Source organism: Cyprinodon tularosa, unplaced genomic scaffold (assembly GCF_016077235.1).
Source record: "Cyprinodon tularosa strain WSP-4 unplaced genomic scaffold, ASM1607723v1 ctg25, whole genome shotgun sequence".
Lineage (NCBI taxonomy): Eukaryota > Metazoa > Chordata > Actinopteri > Cyprinodontiformes > Cyprinodontidae > Cyprinodon > Cyprinodon tularosa.
In genome coordinates this window covers 1,300,535-1,324,101 of record NW_024038928.1, presented here as the reverse complement: position 1 = coordinate 1,324,101, position 23,567 = coordinate 1,300,535, and the positions used below count along the sequence as shown (strand labels likewise).

The following is a 23,567-nucleotide window of genomic DNA, read 5'->3' as shown; positions in this document are numbered from 1 at the left end:
TTCCTTTGGAAATCAAGGTCCCAGAGTCTGGAGGAAAAGAAGAGAGGCACTTCATCCACGTTGCTTGAAGTCCAGTGTAAAGTTTCCACAGTCAGTGATGGTTTGGGGTGCCATGTCATCTGCTGGTGTTGGTCCATTGTGTTTTCTGAGGTCCAGGGTCAACGCAGCCACATACCAGGAAGTTTTAGAGCACTTCATGCTTCCTGCAGCTGACCAACTTTTTGGAGATGCAGATTTCATTTTCCAACAGGACTTGGCACCTGCACACAGTGCCAAAGCTACCAGTACCTGGTTGAAGGACCATGGTATCCCTGTTCTTAATTGGCCAGCAAACTCTCCTGACCTTAACCCCATAGAAAATCTATGGGGTATTGTGAAGAAGAAGATGCAATACACCAGACCCAACAATTCAGAAGAGCTAAAAGCCACTATTAGAGCAACCTGGGCTATCATAACACCTGAGCAGTGTCACAGACTGATCGACTCCATGCCACGCCGCATTGCTGCAGTAATACAGGCCAAAGGAGGCCCAACTAAATACTGAGTGCTGTACATGCTCATACTTTTCATGTTCATACTTTTCAGTTGGCCAACATTTCTATAAATCCTTTGTTTTTATTGGTCTTCAGTAATATTCTAATTTTCTGATATGATGAATTTGAGATTTTCATTTGTTGTCATTTGTAATCATCAAAATTAAACAAAATAAACATCTGAAATATATGAGTTTGTATGTAATGTATGAATATAATATACAAGTTTCACTTTTTAAATGGAATTACTGAAATCAATCTACTTTTTCATGATATTCTAATTTTATGACCAGCACCTGTATCTCTGCATGTGGGTATGAAATATCCCCAAAACATGACAAAGTAGTGCAAACTGATGTCCACTGCAGTATTGCTTAAACCAGCCATCAAGGCTGAATTTTACCAGATTAACACCCTTTTTGTGCAAACTGTGGTCTAATTTAACTGTTTATAATTAGCAGTCATACAATGAATGACACCAGATTTTGTCGACTTTAGACAGTGAAATTAAAGAACTACGGCCATTTTGGTTCACAATTATCTTTTTATTGTAAAATACTGTACATTCTTCTTTTTTCTTTGTTTGAAGTTGGTCACAGACACTTTAAGATTAAAACCAGTATGGCTAAAAGCTCTGATTCTGGTCAATTTGAAATACAAACATGATTTTAAACTGATCACACAGTTATGTATATGCAGTGGAGTAGCTACAGATCATGTGACATGAACCACACAGGTTCTACTTTGAGTTCTTGCTCTTGTTTATCTTGCATACAGGAGAAAGAAGCTGATACATCATACACAAAAACACTTTTAAGGTCAAGAATCTAATTTGCTGAATTCATGTCAAAAGAATTCTGAACAGGAGCGGCTCCAATGAATGATGATTGAATAATGATTTTTCATATTTATCAATTTTTTGTTGTGGTTTTTATAATCTGAAATGAAAATTAGTCCTTCTTCCTGGCAGGAGGTTAAAACCAGACTAAATATCCATCCAGGTCTTCCTGTTCCTCTTTTAAATCCATTTTAGCTTCACTGATGACATTTCAGGCTGAGATGTTCTGATATACAGAATCAGATGCACACTGATGGAAACAGATGGACAAAAGCCAAAAGTGAATGAGTTTAATCTATAAAACTGCTTTGACAATAGATCTTTGGATCTTAAAACAGGGTTTCAACTTTGCCTCAGATCAACCACAGACTCAGTTTTAATAGATTAACCTGGCCTCTTACCTGCATCATCTCTGCAGCTTCAATCGGTCCAGTTCCTGTGCTCAAAGTTTCCCCCTTCCTTTATTTTTTGCACACAAAAAAACACACAGAAAACAATTTGATTCCATAAAATGAAAAAAAACTAAACAAACAAAAATAAAAAAAAGAGCTGAAGAAGAGAATCCAAGCTCAGCGAAGAAACCAATCCAGTTTTAGAGTTTTACCTCGTCCAAAGACATAAGACTACCACAGGAATCAGCATCAGTACCACCAGAGTCAACCTGATGATATTCATTATCTTCACTGATGGATCTGAAAATTTAATCAGGAGGAAAAAGAAATCTTAGCGATAAATTAGATTGAGGATAATGTTATCCAGCTCCAGGTCTATTATTCCGTAAACAAGATTCTTTAGGTGATAAAATAAGGGATTTAGGGTCTCTGGGGTTTTGCTGTTTTTCTAGTGTGAGTGAACTTCCTGTTACAGAGAGGATCTTTGCTTGTAGCAGTTCTTGTACCCATGTTGCTGCACACCTGTGAACAGCTCTCAATCAAGAAGCCAAGTGTGTATATAAGTAGATTATTACCGGTATTCTTGCCAAAAGCCTGAACCAGGAATACCTTTCTTATTAAAACTTCTTTTGAATCTCTTAAACATGGACTCTGTTATTGTTCCACACAAGCAGTGAAGATAAGTCAGTCTCTTCATTAAAAAGGTCTCACCTGTGTGCAGCAGTTCTCAGTGTTCATCACCTGCCTGCCTACTTTCCAGCATGACCGCTCATGCAAGTACAAACACTCTCGGATCTAACTCACATTCTCCTAGACCTCTGGTGTTCAGTGTGCAAAGCACGCTGAATCAAATATCTACAGATCCATGCTACCTCCCCTTCATCTCTCAAGTAAGCAAATCAAATAGCCATCAGTTGTCATCAACCAACTCCTTCCTGATCAGCTTGCTTTCGCCCCTCAGACCAACCAGAAAGTTCAACTGACTTTCTGCAGTTCTCTCACTTCCAGATTCTTCTGAAAAAGTAAAAAAAGAAAACAATCCACTCGACGTTTGGCTTCCTATCCAGGAAGCTTTCTCAATCAAAATGTCTGGGTTTGCATTGAGAGAAAGCTTCCTGGATGGGAAGCGAAACGTCCTCAAACCTTGGAAACAAAGTCCAGGGGATTTTTTTTTTTTTACTTTTTCAGAATGACTATGACCTGGATGACTGAGAATCTTCACCAGCATATTCCAGATTCTTGTTTCTTTTTGTAAATAAAATGTTAAAACTTGCTGATTCGCTGTGATTCGGAATGTGCGGGCTAAAAACTAAGCACCAACATGACAATGGGGACTTAGTATTTTGAACAGGTTTTTCTTAATGAGTTACAAGGCTGGACACAAAGATATTGTAATTCCATATGTGTCAAGAATTTCTGAGAAACCTAGAAGGATTTTTCCTCTAAACATAACATACCGAATTTCAAACCCAACAACACACTAAGATAACATCATGTTCTTCCCAAAGACAGAACACCCAAACCAAAGCGGATTGGTGTTTTTTGTTTTTTTTTTGTTTTTTTTTTTATGCAGTCCAGTGCAGAGATGACTGCTCGTACTCCTATATTGGAGAAACCAAACAACAACTAATCAACCAACAGCTCTGTGCAAAATTAAAGTGTACATTCAAGCATCAAAAACAAAGGACAAACCTTTGAATACCAAAAGGTTCAGATTTTGGACAAGGAGGACAGATGGTTTGAAAGGGGGCAAAGAAAGCCATCATTATTAAAACAGAAAATAACTTGGGGGTATTGTATTGTAGAAACCCTCCAAGTTTCTACAATACAGTCTTGGAGCTCATTGTAAAGAAATTCACGAGAACACTAACGACGGACGATGGCTTGGTTTTTGATTTGCATGTGACTTGGAATATGGTTGGGAAAATCAACATCAATGCTGCTTGCAAACATCAACGTTCCAACTACAGCTTGCTGTGCTGTAAGCCCACAAAGTTGACAAAGAATCCTGGATAGATGTCAAAACGTCTTCAGAAAACATGCGCAAAAGTCAGAGTCACTCTGATTTAAGCCTATTTTGTGGTTGCCATTACCCAGATGACTTGAGAATTTACACAGGCTGGTAAATTCTTGATACTCTGTAACGATCTTGGTTCTGTTGTTTTTCTTTAAGTTTTCAGTTTCAAGTTTAGCCAGGTTTTTCATTGTTTTCTAGCTTTATTGGTGTCTGGATTCATTTAAGTTGCTTAGGTTTTTCTGTCTGTCCTCTGCTTCCCCCTTGTGTTCTTTTCCCTTGGCATCCTCGTCAGCTCTAATCACACCTGCTCCCTATCAGCTCATTAGCTCTACCTTTGTTCAGTCAGCCATAAATACACTCCCTCTGCAGTCCCTCTTGGCTGGTTCCTTCTGTCAGGATTTGGTTTTAAGGGTTTTTTTAGGACCCAAAAGCAGAAGCTGGGAGGCATGGGTGAGATAATAATAATAATAATAATAATAATACATTTTATTTGAAAGCGCCTTATCACAACACCCAAGGACACTGTACAGGCAGATAAAAACATTAAAAACAGGGAGCTAAAAAGTACAAGCATAAGATGCCACAGAAAACAAAACAGCAGGAAGTAAGATAAAACCAAAGGAAGAAAAGGAAGAGAACAATATTGAAGTGATGCGTAGGAAGTAGATGGGATAGGACTGTCTGAACAGGAAAGTTTTGAGTCTGGATTTGAAAAGAGGGAAGGAGTCCAGAGTACGGAGATCCGGAGGGAGGGAGTTCCATAGGTGGGGAGCAGAGCGACTAAATGCCCGGTTCCCCATTGTGACCAGACGGGCCGAGGGAACGGAGAGCTGGAAGGAGTGGGAGGATCTTAGGGAGCGGGTGGGAGTTTTAACGTGAAGGAGATCTGAGATGTAAGATGGAGCCAAGCTGTGGAGGGCCTTGAATGTAGTTAGGAGGAGTTTGAAGATGATTCTTTGTTTGATGGGGAGCCAGTGGAGTTGTTCCAGGATGGGAGTGATATGATGAGAAATGGGGGTCCGAGTGATCAGGCGTGCTGAAGAGTTTTGGAGGAGCTGTAGTTTCTGGAGGGACTTGTTTGGAAGGCCAAAAAGAAGTGAGTTACAGTAATCGATGCGTGAAGTGATGAGACTGTGAACAAGAATGGCGGTAGTTTGGGGAGTGAGGGAGGGACGGAGACGAGAGATGTTACGCAGATGGAAGTAGGCAGACCGGGTGATGTTGTTAATGTGGGACTGGAAGGAGAGGGTGGTGTCGAGGACGACACCCAGACTCTTAACCTGAGGGGAGGGGAGGACAGTTGAATCATTGATGGTAATCGAGAAGTTATTAGCTTTGGAGAGAGTGTGAGGTGTGCCTACTAGGAGGACTTCGGTTTTAGAGCTATTCAATTTGAGGAAGTTGGATAAGAACCAAGAATGGATTTCTTGGAGACAGAGGGTGAGGGAGATTGGTGGGAGTGAGGCAGATGGCTGAGTAGAAAGGTAGAGCTGGGTGTCGTCCGCGTAGCAGTGGAATTTGATATGATGCTTACGGAGGATGTAGCCAAGAGGGAGGATGTAGATAATAAACAGGAGGGGCCCCAGGACAGAACCTTGGGGCACACCAGCAGAAACAGGGAAGTAGATGGACTTATGAGATTTGAGTTGTATGAACTGTATCCTATCTGAGAGGTATGAAGTGAACCAGGTTAGAGGGGTGCGGCAGATACCGATGGATGATAGTCGACTGAGGAGAGTGGCATGGGAGATGGTGTCGAAGGCTGCTGTGAGGTCCAGGAGAATGAGGATGGAAAGTAGTCCAGAGTCAGAAGCCATAAGGAGGTCGTCAGAGATCTTGATGAGTGCTGTTTCAGTACTGTGCAGAGGACGGAAGCCAGATTGAAACTGTTCGTAAATATTATTGGACATCAGGTGGTTGTGGAGTTGGGAGGCAACAGATTTTTCCAGAATTTTGGATATGAAGGGTAGATTGGATATGGGACGTAAGTTATTGAAGTCGGTGGGGTCCAGGCCAGGTTTTTTCAGAATTGGGGTGACTGTAGCGGTTTTGAGTGCAGAGGGGACTGAACCAGAGCTTAAGGAAGAGTGGATGATTTTGGTGATGAGAGGAGCAAATGAAGAGCAGCAGGATTTAACCAGAGTGGACGGGAGAGGATCGAGCTGACATGTGTTAAGGTTTGGATTTATGAATGAAGTCAGAAATGGCTTGAACAGATGGAAGGTCAAAACTGGAGAGGGTGGTTGCAAAAGATGGGTAGGGGGTAGCCGGGTCGCCTTCAGGAGCTGCAGCTCCAGAAGAGGTCAGGTGTTTATGGATATTTGTGATTTTGGAGACGAAAAAGGACATAAGGTTATTGCAGAAGTCATCGGATTGCATATGATAGGGAAGGGAGTCGGGAGGTTTGGTGATGGAAGTGAGAAGGGAAAAGAGAGTTTTGGAGTTGTGGCGGTTGGAGTGGATTAAGTTAGAGTAATATGCAGATTTGGCAGAGGAGAGGGAAGTCTTGTACAGTGCAATGTGATCCTTGTACATATTTTTGTGAATGGTGAGTCCAGTTTTATTGGCAAGGCGTTCCAGCTGACGACCGCGAGATTTGAGGTGACGGAGAGCAGGAGTGAACCAGGGAGCTGAGTGAGTGAAGGAGACTGATCTAGATTTCAGAGGAGCATGGATGTCCAGGAGAGTATGGAGATTTTGATTGTAGTGGGAAACCAGTTCATCAGGTGAGCAGCAGGCGGATACACTGGGGATATTACTGATGTCAGAGGTGAAGGCGTCAATGTTGATGTCCTTTACATTCCGGAAGGAGATGATGCGAGGGAGGGTGATTTTAGACAGGGGGAGCTTAACGTTAAAAGTAATGAGCATGTGATCGGAAAAAGCAACAGTATGGGATTTACAGTCAGAGGGGGTGATGCCAGAACAACAGACTAAATCTAGAATATGATTTTTACAGTGAGTTGGGAAGTTGATGTATTGATGTAGACCGAAGCTTTCCAGGCAGGATGAGAAGTCTCTGGAGAGAGGAGCACTGATATTATCCATGTGAATGTTGAAATCTCCCAAAATAATCAGATTATGGGAGAGGGTTGAGAGATGTGTGAGGAGCTGAGAAAAGTCAGTCAAAAAATCCTTATTATATTTAGGAGGACGGTAGACGGTGGTGATAACTGTGGGAGAGGGTCCAGGCAGCAGTGAGGCGGAATATTCAAAAGAACAAAAAACAGGAGCAGCAGGAATTGGGACAACCTTCCAACTCTCGCGATGAAACAATGCGAGACCTCCGCCGCGTCCAGACGCAAGAGGCAGACAAACGTAAACAAAGCCAGGTGGTGCAGATTCGTTAAGAGAGATAAAATCATTAGGAAGCTGCCAGGTCTCTGTCAAACATAAAAAATCAAGATTATGATCCGCAATGGCGTCTCTGATTAAAAGCCCCTTATTACTGAGTGAGTGGATGTTCAAGAGACCGAGACTGACGGTGGCAGAGTTAAGTTTGGGGGCGGGGTTAGCCACCCTGGGTAAGCTAGCCAGGGAGGCCGGATTAGCACCCGGTTGGGCTGAAAGGCGATGTCGGAGGGGATGGAGCAACCATGTGGAGGCTGGAGGACGTCGAAATGGCGTCGGAGCTTCAGAAGTTCAACAACGGAGTACTGGAACAGAGCGTCAGCTTGCAGTTGGGCAAGTGACACCAGAAGGCAGCCGAGCGTAAACCACCACAGCGACCGGAGGATCCACATCATCCAATACGGAAGAAGGGCTGGAGGGCCAGGGATCCTCAGGTATGTCGTTGATCAGTTGGCTGGAAACAGGTGGAGCGGTGGCCGGTCGGCTGACGGGTCGGTTGTTGCCAGGAGGGCCGTTCGGCTGTAGACAGGTGGGCCGGTGGCCGGTGGGCTGACGGGTCGGTTGTCGGCAGGAGGGCCGGTCGGCTGTAGACAGGTGGGCCGGTGGCTGGTGGGCTGACGGGTCGGCTGTATACAGGTGGGCCGGTGGCGGGTCGGCTGTAGGTAGGTGGGCCAGTGGCCGGTCAGCTGATGATGGTCGATTGTTGACGGATGGGCCGGTAGGCTATAGACAGGTAGGCCGCGGACAGGTCGGCTGTTAACAGGAGACCGCCGTCGGGATTGCTGTGCAGCGGTGAGCAGCGGCGACATCCACGCCAGCGTTCACTCACAACTGAGTTCCGTACATTGAATAGCGCTTAGGGTGGTTTGGAATTCAGCCTAGGTGTTTTCCAGATCTTGGAAGGTTTAAGGAAAAATCTTGCAGCAGAAACAGAAATCCAAAAAAATCCAACATAAGAATTAAACACTAACCAGGACCATGGAAACATCAGGGGAAAAAGTCATGAGGAGCCAGGGTAGGATGAAATAAGACGAGGAACCAGCAAAGAGGGACTGCAGAGGGAGTGTATTTATGGCTGAATCCAGACACACCAATAAAGCTAGAAAACAATGAAAAACCTGGCTAAACTGAAAACTTAAAAAAAAAAAAAAAAAACAGAACCAAGATTGTTAAATCCTCATCCAACTTCTCTCTGCCATGGATCACCTACATACATCTCACCCCTCTATTCACATCTTGAATTGTTTCACCCTCCACCTCCAAAGTCCTTTTTCAGTGTGTCCATGGATCTTCTATGTGCTCCTCAACTTTTCATTGTGCCCTGCAGGTCTCCTAAATCTTTCTTGCCCTGGGTGCTGAGGTACAACCTAAGCTGTTCCTCTTATCTTCCCCTTCAACCCTCTTCAACTCTGTCACCTCCAGCTCAGTCTCCTGTCATAGCAGGTCTTGTCTAGAGTTCCACTTTTATTTTACAGCCATCCTTATCTCCATTCACTCCACCCTGCCTCCACTCAGGTAGTGAACACACTAGAGGAGGGAACTCACCTTTTACCACAGTCAGATGAACACTAAAGCTCTGGTGACCTCTAGTGTTCTGAGCTACACAGGAATAACTCCCACTGTGTTCAGGTCTGACATTAGAGATGACAAAGTTCTGTCCTGAAGCTTTTGGGGACTTGTCACCCTCCTTGTACCAAGTGTAGGTAGCTCCTGGATTAGCATCACTGCTGCAGGTAAGAGTCACCGAGCTTCCCTCCACTGTCTCACCTGAAGGAATCGCTAATACTAAAGGAAGCCGAGGAGCATCTGCAAGAGTATGAAATTAATTCTTAAACATTAGTCAGATTATCTGAGTTAATTGCTGGTATCCTGGTTCTGAAGTAAAAGACTGGATTTATTCAGACCCTCTGTCTAGATTATTCACAAAGATAACTTAATATAAACATTTTTTTACTAGAACTGCAGCAAAAAACATCAGAACAATGTATCTTAAACATTGATACATAGACAGTTAAATAACTGTAGTATAACTGAAACATATATTCAAAATGTCTTCCATTAAGAACTGGCTTAAAACTTTCCTTTCTGATAAAGCTTATTTTTCGAGTCGCTATCTCAGGTTATCCTGAGCTTCTTCTGTAGTTATGCTGCTGTAGGATTAGGCTGCTGGAGGACACGGAGACCATTTCTCATTATTCTGTTTCATTCTGTTCTCCAATTCTGCATTATTTGTTAGTTAAATCACTGACGTTATGCAGTCTCTGCCGTGAAACCATCTTGGAGAGAAATATCAACTCGGCTCCTGTCGTCAACACCTATAGGTATAGGTGATAGAATTAGGCCTGTTTAGTCATGTTTCTATCCTAGAGATAGTTATGGGCTCAGCTTTTACTTCAAACCTTATGTGCTCTCTTTCATTCCTTTACCACAAAAAGTTTTCCGAACTACTTTCGCTGCATGCCTGCTTAGTGTGACGGACTGCTGCAACCATGGATATGATGAATGCGAAAATCTATTGTTGCCACGAGTTCATATAGGAGGAATGGATCCTGGAAAGTCAAATATGCAATCAACTGGCTTTCCTTGAAACTTTTAACAAATTTTACTGGATAGTGTGTACATTTGGTATCATATGATTGTTTATAGCACTTTGGTCCTGTTAGGACAGGCATCCCCAAACTCGGTCCTCGAGGGCTGCTGTCCAGCAGGTTTTAGAGGTTTCCTTGCTCCAGCACAGCTGATTTTAATTGAAAGCTGATTAACAGGCTTTTGCTCTACTGCAATCATTATAATCAGCTGTTTTAAAGAAGGGTAACCTCCAAAACCTGCAGGACAGCGGCCCTCGAGGACCGAGTTTGGGGATGCCTGTGTTAGGTGTTGAAAGTGTTTTATAAATAAAGGTGGTGCGGGGCGTGGCACGGAGTGGCATGGCATAGCATAGCATGGTAGGTAGGGATGCACGATATTGGGATTTTGGCCGATATCCGATATGCCGATATGCCGATATTTTAAAACTCATGTAGCCGATAACCGATACCGGTATTAAAGCTGGACAAAAATAAGTAGTCATCGAAAATAGCAGTTTTGTTATCCATTTCTGACACTTTGAAAAATAATATACTCAAATATATTTTCATATGCTGATGGTAAATGGTAAATGGCATGTACTTATATAGCGCCTTTATTCAGGTTAGGAGACCTGACCAAAGCGCTTTACACTACATTAATTCACCCATTCACACACACACTCACACACACACACTGATATCAAATTGATTTTTAAAAATCGGTATCGATCTATTTTACTTTCAAAATCTCGTGACATTTCATCGTTCTGTTACAAACTCTTGTGATATTTTGCAAATTCTTGTGAGATTTTGTTAGTAAAATAGATCGATACCGCATCAATATATCAACATATAAAAATATCAAAAAATTTCGTGAATTTGGGGGGCTTTTGTAGCATAACGATGACATATAGCAATATTTCATTAGTAAAAGAGATTGATATGGTGTTTTTAAATGGCAATATATCAGCATATGAAGATATTGTGATATTTTAATGTATCAATATGTTTCCCTCGTCTTTAGAAGTTTTTAAGTCTGTAAAAAAAAAGTTGTTGAGGAAGAAGAAGTATTTATTTTTTTTTTTTTTTTTAGACTTTAGAAACTCAGAAGCTGATCAAATATCGGGTTAAATGTCGGTGGGGTGGCAGATGTCCGATATTCAGTTTTAAGGCTGATACAGGCCGATACCGATAGGGGGCCGATTATATCGTGCATCCCTATCGGTAGGCTATGGTATTTTTTTGAAGTGGTGTGCGTTACAGTATGGTACCATGGTATGGATTGTGATTGAATTGTCTCTGTAGATGGATGGATGGATGGATGGAATGGAATGAATTAGGTTTAACTCACATGTCACATTTATATGTTTTTGTTGACACCTTTTCCTCCCAAGTGGATTTGCAGCCACACAGTGATACTTTCCAGTGTCAGAGGCCTGGATGGAGCTGAAGATGAGCTGTGATTCATTACTAACTGGTTTTTGTTTATCTTCCTTGTACCAGGAGTAGTTAGCTGCTGGGTTAGCATCACTGCTGCAGGTCAGAATCACTTTTCTGTTCTCCACTATCTCACCAGTGGGACTGATTGACACAGATGGAAGCTGAGGAGCATCTGCAGGAGAAAACATGTACACATCTGATTTTTTAATAATTCCATCGATTTGAGTTTTCACACTGAAATAGATTTTAATATAATCACACTTTTAATAAAGATAATTTGGGGCAAACTTTTATTTACAGCAGAGGTCTGGTATGGAGCTGATTTATATCCTGAAGCTTTAGGCTGAATGTTGGAGGAAGAACTCACAGACTGATGGAGAGGGAAACTCCTTGTATTCTTCCAGAGCACAGGAATATTTGTCTGCAGGATAAACCAAGACAAAAACTGAGGAAGATGTTCCTCTCAAGATTTCCTGTCCATTTTTGATCCAGATATAGGACTGATGTTTAGGCTGACAGCTGCTTTGACATCTTAGCTCCACCTTGCAGTAACTGTTTGTGTACTCCAACTTCTTGACCTTTACCTGGAGAGCTGGAAACCAGATGAAAAGGAAAAGTCCTTCATGCAGTAACATGCATTCAAAAGAATCTTGTCTGTTTCATGTTACCTGTGACAGACAGAGAGACTCCGGGTGAACTAGTATAACTTCTACCATTGTTTGTCTTAATGGTGAACTGATACTGAGCCGAGTCGCTTTCTCTCAAGTCTGCAATTCTCAGAGAGCAGCCAGTTGGATGACAGAGATACTGAGTACGACCTCTGTAATCTGGGTCTGATATCAGGTCAACTGGAGTACCTTCATTGCTTTTAATGGACCACATAGTGTTTTTAACTAAACGTTTGATTATTGTTGTTTTTTTGATGTAGGTACAGCTTATTTCCACTGATCCTGATTCCAAAGCACATATTTCTGTCTGAGTGTAGTTCACCTGCAAGGCGACGCTATTCTGAACCTCTGGAACAGAGAGAAGAAAGGGAAACGTCAGAGAACATTGGCAATCACAGACCATATAATATAAAACCTCAAAGAGAATCAATTAACATTAAAAATCACAAAACAGTCATGAACATCTGGCAACACAGAGAACATACAGGTAGAGATCTTAGAGAGCATGGCAGGCATCTCTAACCTGGAGAACATCAGATATCATATTGAACTTTTCAAATCACAAGGAGGATCAGGGAACGTCTAAGATCATACTGTAGGTAGGAGAACATAAGAGAACATAGTTACATCTTAAAACAATAAGAATACTAGAGAATAAGAGGGAACATAAGAGAATATCAAAGAACACCATAGAATACAGTTAAACATGAAAGAGAATCAGTGAAAGCGGAAAAACACAAATAATATTTCATCACAAGGAAAATATCAGATAGTTCCAGAGAAAATCACAGAGAACATTTATGAATCTAACAACTAAGAACACAGAACTTTAGAGAACTCTCTGTAGGGGAACATCAGAAGAATATGAAGGATATTATAGAACATCAAAGAACTCCGGATTAATCAGTGAAAATTGGACAAGACCAGATAAGATAGAACACCAGAGAACACTGCATGAAAAGTGAGATTTTCGTCCCCGTAAACCCCCGTAAACTCCCGCAGATCTGCCTGAGTTTCGTCAGTTTCCGACAATTTGCAACCCGTGCTTGTCCGCGTTTGTCGTGCCACAAATTGTCGGAAACGGACAGTGACGTAGGTGGAGAGCGATCAGCTGTACTAATGGCCCTAATTAGCATATGAATGCAGCAAACCCGCGCGGCTGGCCAGGTCTGGCTTGAATAACCTTCTCAGTATTGGCTGAAACCACTATTCTCAAACAAATGAAATCGCTCGTGATTGGCAGCAAAACCACACGTGGCCACGCCAGGCTTTAATTTTCTTACCGAGTATTGGACGGAACCACTTCTTTTTAAACAAGTGAAGTCGCTCGTGATTGGTTGGCATATATATATATATATTTACATATATTTATTCATATATATATATATATTTATTCATTTATATATATATATTCATATATTTATTCATTCATATATTTATTCATTCATATGCTGTGTATTTATGTTATCCTACACTACTACACAATTATTATGCTACCATCAAGGACATGAATGAATTTATACAGGAAATGAAGATTTGCCAGGAAGCTGTTTATGCAAAGAAAGAGCTTTATTAAAACACACACAACTATATACAACGCGTATCCAAACACATGCGTATCTAAAAATTACAACTCCGTGAACGGTCCGTTTGCTTCCTCAGGGTTGGAGGTAACAGGCAGCATTCCCTCCGAGGCAGGTCCGATGTGCAGACGCCTACTGTGCGTGGCCTTGTACTTCGGCATCGCTTCTAACCGGGACTGCAGAGACATGGCCCAGCGAAAAGGACACAGAAGGCGGTGATTGAACTCAACAAACAAAGACGGCGGTAGGAGCTAATTTGGCGGATCACATAAGCTGTACATTGACTGTAGTAGCATGGCTTCTACATCAGGAGGAAGTAGTGGAAATGAAATGGAGTGGATGTTATCAAGGTCAGCAAGAATGAAAAGAGCAATCAGAAAGAGACATGAAAGGGCAAGAAGTTGGTCGGATGAAAGTGAGCTAGGAGCGGAAGGAAGTAAAAGGACAAAAATAAACCAGAGAGTGAGTTCACGGGAACAAGATAACAGTAATACAGAAGTGGAATACAAAGTTGTGGTGGAATTTCAGCAAGAAAGGGGTTATATTCATCCGATAAAGATAACCAAAGCAATAGAGGAAGAGATAGGGAAAATCAAAACGGCCAGAATCATGAACAACAGAAAAGTGATAATTCAAGCTATCAGTGAGGCACAACAACAGAAGATAATCAAAATGAAAACTCTGATGGGAGAACGAGTTAAATCACATATACCAGGTTTTATGGCAAGGTTGAGAGGAGTAATCTCAGGAGTTCCACTTGAAATGACAATGGAGGAGGTGAAGAATGAAATCAAAGGAGGGAAAATAACAAATGCCACCAGGATTAAAAGTAGAAGAGAAGGGGAACTCAAAGACACTATGGCTGTGATATTGCAGTTTGAAAATAACATGCCAGAAAATATACAGCTAGGATTTATGAACTATAAAGTTAGAGAGTACATCCCGAAACCGCTCAGATGTTTTACCTGCCAAAGAATGGGACACATTGCAAAAGATTGTAAGGGAAAAATTAGATGTGCAAGATGTGGAGGACCACATGAATTTGGAAAGTGTGACAAAGACGCCAAAATCAAATGCTGTAACTGTGGTGGTGAGCATAGTGCAGCCTATGGTGGATGTATAGTTCAAAGGGAAGCTAGAGAAGCCCAGAAAATAAAGATAACAGAAAGAGTTTCTTACGCAGAAGCATTAAAAAGAATAAAGAAAGATAGTAAAAGAGGAATGAGGCTGGGAGAAGCAGATCAAAGTTACACTTCTCAGAACACAAATCAAGGAATGAATGGTCAGAGACAAATACTAATGCCAACAACAAATACAAATAATACATGTTTACATAAATGTAAAATAGAGGAAAATACAATGATGGTGAAAAAAGAAAACTTTGTAGCATTTATATGTCATGTTATTAATGTTACAGTCCAAATGAAGAAGAAAAGTGATAAAATAAAAGAAATAGTAACAGCAGCAGGGAGATTCCTAGATATGAAAGAAATTCAAGCAGATCAAATACATACCATTTTGAGTGCCACTGAAATAACAGAAAATGGTCAGGATTAGGATACAAGCTTTATTGATGGTCATTCATATTCTACAATGGAATGCCAGAAGTATAATAGCTAATGGACAAGAATTTAAAAAGTATATTTATGAATTAGAAGTAATACCAGATGTAATATGTATACAAGAAACATGGTTAAACTCAAACTTGGATTTTAAAATTCCTGGATATAATATAGAAAGACAGGATAGAAGTAATGGTAGTGGCGGAGGATGTGCCACTTTAATTAAGGAAGGAATTGCTTACAAGAAAAACTCATTAAATAAAAAAATAGAATGTGTAAATATAGAAATATTTAATTTAAGGAAACAAGGAAATATTAAAATCATTAATTATTATAATCCGTGTAAAAATCTAGATAATGAAATATTTAAGGAAATAGGGAAAATACATAGAAGAGAAGTTTGGTGTGGAGATTTTAATGCTCACAACAGTCTATGGGGTAGCAAGAAAACGGATCATAATGGTGAAATAGTGGAAGAATTAATGGATGAAAGGTCATTAGTTTGTCTTAATAATGGAAAAGGTACAAGAATAAATATACATAAAAATTCAATCTCATGTCTAGATATTACATTAGTATCTGACTGTCTTGTTAGTGCATGTGAATGGGATGTAAATGGGGAATCTACACTAGGGAGTGATCACTTTCCAGTGAGTACAATAATTAATGATAATATAAATAGACAAGAAGAGTTTACATTAATAAGATGGTGCTTTAATAAAGCCGATTGGTTTAAATTTAAAACAAAATGTGAAGAAACAAGACATATAGTAACATTAAAAGGTAATATTGAAGAGTGTACAAATCAAATAGTAGAAAATATTCTAAATGCTGCAAATTACAGCATACCAAAAATAACAGTGAAAGGTCAGAAGAAAGTAGTTCCTTGGTGGAATAATGAATGCAGTAAAACTATTAAAGATCGTAATAAAGCTTTTAAAATACTACAGAAAAATCTAACAATCGAAAACCTTATTGATTATAAAAGGAAAAGAGCAAAAGCTCGGAAAACTATAAAGGATGCAAAAAAGAAAACGTGGAGAGACTATTGTTCATCAATAGGTTCAGAAGTTAATTTACAGAATGTGTGGTCAATGTTTAGAAAAATGACGGGGAAAAAGAACAATGTCAATATTCCATCCTTAGTCAGAGGACAGGAGGTATTGGTTTTAAATAAAGATAAGGCAGAGTTATTAGGAGAGACATTTGCGGCAGTTCATAGTGGTGATCACTTGACAAATACCCACAGAAGGCAGATGATTCAAAAACTTGGAAATCATAAAAACTCACTAGAAAAATGTCAAAAATATATGTCAACATTAGATATGAATATAACCATGAAAGAAATAAAAACAGTATTGAAAGGGACAGGGTATTCAGCTCCAGGGGAAGACCAGTTATGTTACGCTATGTTTCGACAGATTCCGGAAGTAACACTGAAATTAATATTAGAATTATTTAATAAAATATGGAAAGAAGGAACAATACCAAATAGTTGGAAAAGGGCAATAATTTTACCATTTAATAAGCCAGGTAAAGATCCTTCCTATCCAAATAATTACAGACCAATTGCTCTTACTTCCCATTTAAGTAAATGGATGGAGAAAATAATGGTTAATAGATTAGGATACTATCTTGAGAAGAATAATCTAATAAATGGATATCAATGTGGATTCAGAACTGGAAGATCAACAATAGATGCTCTAACTAGAGTCAGTAATGACATAGAGAAAGCTTTAAAAATGAAGGAAATAATGATTATAGTATTTTTTGACATAGAAAAAGCATATGACTCACTATGGAAAGAAGGATTACTTATAAAAATGAAACAGATGGGAATAGGTGGGAGAATGTATAATTGGATAGCAAATTTTCTACTAAATAGAAAAATAAGAGTAAAAATTGGGAATGACTATTCAAATGAATATAATGTTGAAAATGGAATACCACAAGGTAGTGTAATTAGTCCAATTTTATTTAATATTATGATCAATGATATTTTCTATGAAACTGATAAATGTATAAAATCTGCACTATATGCAGATGATGGGGCCATATGGATGAAAGGGAAAAATATTAAACATGTTGTAGAAAATATTAAAAAAGCAATTAGTAAAGTTGAAAAATGGTCTTATGAATGGGGTTTCAAATTATCAGCAACCAAATCTTGCTATATGGTTGTCACAAAGAAGAGAAATATTAATATAGAAACAATAACATTATATGGACAGACTTTAGAAAGAGTAACAGAATATAAATATCTAGGTTTATGGTTGGACAGTTCTTACTCATGGAAAACACATATAGATAACTTAGAAACCAAATGTAAAAAAGTTATTAATATATTAAAGGCTGTGGCTGGAAACAATTGGGGGGCAGATAGACAGTCATTATTAAGCATATACAGGGCTCTAATGAGAGCAATAATAGATTATGGCAGCATTATATATGGAGCAGCAGCTAAAACATCATTACAAAAAATAGAAAGATTACAGTGTAGGGCTTTACGAATATGTACAGGAGCAATAAAAACAACACCTATTAATGCTCTATTAATTGAAAGTGGGGAAACTCCACTTGAAATGAGGAGAATTAAATTAGCTTTAGCATATTGGATGAAAATTAAAAGTAATATAGATAATCATGTGAATTCAACTATTCTGCAAAATTGTTGGGAATATGTGAAGTTCCAAAGTAATGGATTTGGATGGATGGTTAGGAAATGGATTAAAAAGTATAGACTAGAAGACAAGGAAATAGCTCAATTTAACCCAATTAGCGTTATTCCTCCATGGCTAATACCTGAGGTTAATGTAGATTTGCAAATCAATACAATGAAAAATGATTGGAATATAAATGAAATAGGGATAAAAACTGATATTTAAGAACTACATATAATAATTACCTTAAAATTTATACAGATGGTTCTAAAAATCTAAAAGGTTATGTGGGTATAGGAATATATATCCCAGAGTTTAAAAAATGTATTCACAAAAGAATATCAGATCAATTGTCGGTATTTACAGCAGAAATGGTGGCAGTTATATTAGGCTTGCAATGGGTGGAGGAGATTCGACCAATCAGGGTGGTGGTGTGCACAGACTCTAAAGCAGTAGTGGAAAGTATTAAGGGAGAAGGAAATAATAGAAAAGATTTGGTATTAGAAATTCATCATATTTTATTTAGACTATATAGGGGTGGAATTGATGTTTGGTTTTGTTGGGTGCCGGCACATGAAGGAGTAAAAGGCAATGAAAAGGCAGATAAATTAGCTAAAAGGGCTTTAGAGGGGGAAATAACGATTTCAATTCCTTTTGGAAAAGGAGAAGGGAAATCACTTATTAAAAGTAAAGAAATGGAGGAATGGCAAAAAATATGGAACGAAGATAGGAAAGGAAGAAGATTATATGAAGTGCAAAAGTCAGTTCGAATTCGAAACATTAATGAAAGAAACAGAAGAGAAGAAATAATAGTTAGTAGATTAAGAATAGGTCATACCTACTTAAATGACATGCTTTACTTAATAGGGAGGAAAAATAGTGAGAAATGTGAGAAATGTGGTGAAAAAGAAAATGTAGAACACATACTGATGAACTGTAAGTTATATGAACACGAAAGGGAAAAATTAAAGAGAATAGTTAGAAGTATAGGGCATGAATGGAATCTTAAAGGAATATTAGGAAATGAAGGAAACATAACAGATATTCATAAACTAAGGAAAGCATTGTTTATGTATCTTAAGAATACAAAATTAAAAAATAGAATCTAATAGATGTGAAGTAACGCTGCTACACACTCATGTACAGTAGGTGGCGGTATGCACCTTAAAGTTGCTTGTGATCCGCCATAATAGAAGAGAAGAAGAGAAGAAGAACCGGGACTGCAGCTTAACACAGAGTTCAGTGAGATCCGGCCTACGAAATGGCGGCGACCGTACAATCCATCCAGAGACACCGCCGACGACGCCATCTTCTTCGTCGGACATGAGGTCGACGGTGGCGGACTTCCAGAGTTCCACTTCCTCATCTGCCAGCACACTCTGCCTCGCCTTCAGCAGCTGAAAAAAAAAAACATGAATCAGCGCACTGCATATGGACACAACACATCTATCAATGCACCCGAAAAATAGTCACCAAATAAAGTCTTACCCTCTTTCGTCTGTCAGATAGCCTGGCGGCCTCCGCACGCAGCGTGCTGGCTAGCAGCGTGTATCTGAAGCTCCTGCATACCGTCTCATAATACGTCTTACAGGCAGCTGGAACACAATTAAATGAGAGTGGTATGAATAAAAAATTAAAAAAATCAAACGCAAGTCACAGTAACAAGGAAGGAGAAAACATTAAAACAAGTCACTTACACACAATGTCGTCTTTATCAACATCGTGCAAATCCGAGCAAATAGGAGGTCACCGCCTCATTGTGAGGCGACTGTAGTCTGTGAAAAAAAAAAAAGTACAGCTATGGTCGGTATCCATCCGTATCCATGTCCTTGTACCGCAGAATGAAAGCATATTCTTTAAACCTTACCCCTGCCGGTTCATAGCGCCTGCAATTAGTCTCCGAGTTGTTAAGACGGCATAATGCTTCCTGTGAATCACAAAAAATACACTTTAGTAAAGCTTTAGGCTAGGCTGCTTTTAGCTTACCTAGCTAGGCTAGGCTGTCTTTAGCTTGCCTAGCTAAGCTAGGCTGCTTTTAGCATAGCTACCAGTAATCGAACAAATATTTACCGCTAGCGTGGCGTTGTGCACCCGTCTTCTCTTCCTCGAGTTCGTATATCCCGCAAAGTTGCTCGACTGCAGATAGGGTGGCCAGATGTCCGGCTTTAGGGCGGACAGTCCGGATTTTCATTGCACTGTCCGGCGTTGCACCCAGCCGGACGTGTATTTGTCCTCCTTTACCCCCAGATTCCACATACTCCGTCAGCGCTCCGCCCCGCTCACGTACGGAGTACTTGTCCGTCTTCTTCTTCTTCTTGTCGAGTTTTATGGCGGTTGGCAACAAACTGTTAGTAGCATTACCGCCACTTACTGGTATGGAGTGTGGTTCGTGATGGTTTAAATATTGATCCTGATACATTCTACCCTAACTTCTTCTAAACATACATTCACACATTCACACTTAAAAATATAAACATATTTGTGCACAGCTTTGTATATCATTCCTTCACTCACAAACACACTTACTATAATTAAATTCTATGGAATAATTTCGTTTTCTTTAGAAATCGAATAATTATTTGTATGTGTTTACTCCCTAAATTTTTCCTCAGTATATCTAATAAATTAACCTTCTCCTTAATGTCTTCAAACTCTCTTCTCATATATCTTCTCTCTTTTTCATATTTATGACATTCTAATATAACATGTTCTATGGTTTCATATTTATCACAGAAATCACATTTGCCCGTTTTATGTTTTTGTATTTTAAAAAGTGTATGATTAAGTCCTGTATGACCAAATCTTAACCTTGTTATCACTCTTTCATCCTTTCTATTTCTTCTTCCATTTCTTCTTTCTCCTACCATCTTCTGAATTTTATAAAACCATCTTCCTGTTTTATCTTCATCCCACCTTTTTTGCCAAATTTCCATAAGTTTCTCTTTAATAATACTCTTTCCTTCTGATTTACTTATTTTAACTATAAAACTAATAGAATGTTTAATTGCCCTTTTTGCCATTTTATCTGCCCTCTCGTTTCCTTCCACCCCAATATGTACTGGAACCCACACAAATGTAACTATCAGCCCCATGTTTCGTATTCTGAACAGTGTATGATTTATTTCTAATAAAATGTCCATCCTACTATCTGTATTACTTGTCTGTCATGTAAATCAATGAGAGCTGTTCCACATCCTCCGCTCGTCACCGCCCACGTACGTCTTCTCCGTCCTTCACCGTCAAAATACGGAGCTGAGCTATTTTTTGCTCCCCTCCGGTCCGTCCAGATCAAGACCCGCTATTGCAATCGCACCAAACAGAAAAAAGAATGTAGAGAAGACCCGGTTTGTCAAATTAAATTATAGTAAAAACAGATCGGTATCTAGAAATTAGAGCATAGTTTGTATATATTCCCAAAAACTAAAACAATAAATTTAGATTTTATTTCCTGGCAAAACATTCAATTCGGTTTATCCATTAAAGAAAAAAAAATTTGGAATTTTTAATCAATATTCTAATAATTGTAACAAAGTATTATATCCATAAATGTCGCTATGCAAAATGCTCCCTCCCAATCTCTGCTCTCAAAAATGAACTTTCCCTTTTCAAAAGATGTCTGAGAAAGATGCAGAATTTAAATGCAATTAAATTGTTTGAGTTAATTGAAGAATTTCAGTTGGTAGTCCCCACTGATTAATTTACTTTAACTACTATTATTATTTTATTTATTTTTATTTATTTTATTTTATTTTATACTTTGTTCCAGCCTGTGCATTTAATTTTATTTTTCAAAAGCAGGAGTTGTGATATTTCTTCTTGTATTGGAATATTTGTTATTGACTTGTTATTTGAGATTGTTATTGTTTTCTTATATATTCAATAACAAACAAAAAAAAAAGTGGAAATCTAAAAAAAAAAATTAACCATTACAGCCAACTGATTCTGATTAAAACTAATTTTTGAAGTAAATTATTTTGTGTATTTTTTTTACATAACATTTGCATACACAGTAATCTAGCGTACTTTAATTAAATAAATCAATTCAAGCTACCATCTATTTGGGGGATATTTATTGCCACACTTTGGGCCACTTAATACCAATTTAGCATGCTGACCTATGTCCTTATGACCACAGTGTACCAATCTTCTGATGGCTACTTCCAACAGGATAATGCGCCATGTTATAAAGTGAATCATCTCAGAATCATTTCTTGAAACTTTTCCACTTAAGTAATTGTGAATTGAGCATATTGACAGACAACATTTTATTTTTTATCTTAAATGCAAATTTAAAAAAAAATAATTACTGCTCTAAATGTATTGCTCTGTCAGCTAAAGATCTGTTTTTGTCTCTATACTTTAATTAAATAAATCAATTCAAGCTAAAATGTAAGAGGCTATACCTGATCTCTTTGTATCAGAGATTTTCTTACCCAGGGTTGCAGGGGGGGGTAAAACCCCCCCTGCAACCCTGGTTTGCATTTGTATAGCTCACAGCATGTTCATTTACATGTTAAAGCCTCCCCTAGAATTCCATGGGGGGGAGGCATGGGGGGAACACTGCCTAAGAAATTCCATGTCAATTTCTGACAATTTACGGGAGTTTTCGTCGAAGCCTGCAAATTGCCGTATACTGCCGCTAACCTGAAGTTCCACGACAATCTACAGTGCCGTATATTGACGAAAATCCCACTTTTCATGCAGTGGAAAAATCTGAGAACACCAGAGATCACAGAGAAGTTTAGGGAACAAAAAGTATACAATAACATCTGAGATTACAGAGAATATCAGGGTCCCAAAAAAAAGGAACAACTCAAATCAATAGCACATAAATTGCAGCAACTTCAACCACAAGGGAATCTGCACCTAAAAGGAATAATTGCTCCTAATGTGTTCTTGTCTAGTAAAGCAGAGTACAGCTGCTTTACCTGCATTTAACCAGGAAGTATTTGACATTACTGCCACATATTTTACTTTAATAAACAACCACATAAAACAGCACTTTTATTAAGTTTGTGGTCCTATGTGGCCCTCTGCTATTGTTGCCTTCCTTAAGGGACGTTGTTTATCCCTGATGAAAGCCTTCCTTATAAAAACTAATTAACCTCTACAGGAGGGGCATCAAGCCTATTTCATATGAGGGCCAATTCATCATCACCAAATTTTTAAAAGACTATGTTGTAGCTCTATAAATGAAATGTTTGAGTTCATCATTTTATATAAGAGCAAGCTACTCTGGCACTACAACTTTACTCCCATTAAAGTTTACAATTTTAGCCACTTTGTACACTTTAATAAATCATATGCCTCTACTTTATACATGATTCTGTAGCCCTGTGGGATTATAATTCTTTCTGTGCCATATAAACAGGGTAGCTATAGGCATAAACTTTAGTTTTACTTAAGTTGAGTTTAACTTTTGCTTATCAACATGACCCTTTGACTCTGATATATAATTAGATTAAGTGATTATATTGCACAGATTCTGTGTAATAATAAATGTGGTCATACTGTACCTGATAAGCAGAGCAGGATGACAGTGAGTCCCCTCAGCGGTGCAGGTAAACTCATGGCTGTTCCTCTCCACTATGAAACCTTTCAGTGACAGTAGATCTTGTCTTCGGGTAAATAAGGTCTTCAGTTAGTTTTGGAGAAAAGACGTAAGATCTGCACTCAGTCGGATCAGCAAGTTTGCACAGAAAATGTCCTTGATGTCTCCATCAAGTGAAATCTATGTTGTGAAAGGAGATTTCCTTCCTCTTTCCAGTAAATCACAAAAGGTGAACAAATCCTGCTTCTGCAGAACACCCTCTGCCTTTCAACCTGAAACAGGTCAAAGCTGGACCTAAAGACAGACCCCCACCAGTGGAGAAGAGAGTGTGGAGCTCAGCCGCTTTCAGTTGATGAGACTCACCTGGTTTCTGTGTCCCCTGAAATCTAGAATGGGGGCAGCTGG

At 39.1% G+C, this 23,567-nt stretch overlaps 1 protein-coding gene across 1 annotated transcript; it reads right to left on the bottom strand.

Moving 5' to 3' along the window:
* Positions 1-1,057: 1,057 nt before the first annotated feature.
* On the bottom strand, positions 1,058-12,462 carry LOC119785481 (B-cell receptor CD22-like). The gene is made up of 7 exons (XM_038288180.1): positions 11,807-12,462; positions 11,506-11,730; positions 11,050-11,310; positions 8,677-8,937; positions 1,976-2,063; positions 1,773-1,830; positions 1,058-1,621 (listed from the first exon to the last, which is right to left on the bottom strand). Exons 1-7 carry the CDS (start codon positions 12,207-12,209, stop codon positions 1,583-1,585), a joined length of 1,335 nt encoding a protein of 444 aa, XP_038144108.1. The 5' UTR covers positions 12,210-12,462; the 3' UTR covers positions 1,058-1,582.
* Positions 12,463-23,567: the final 11,105 nt, after the last annotated feature.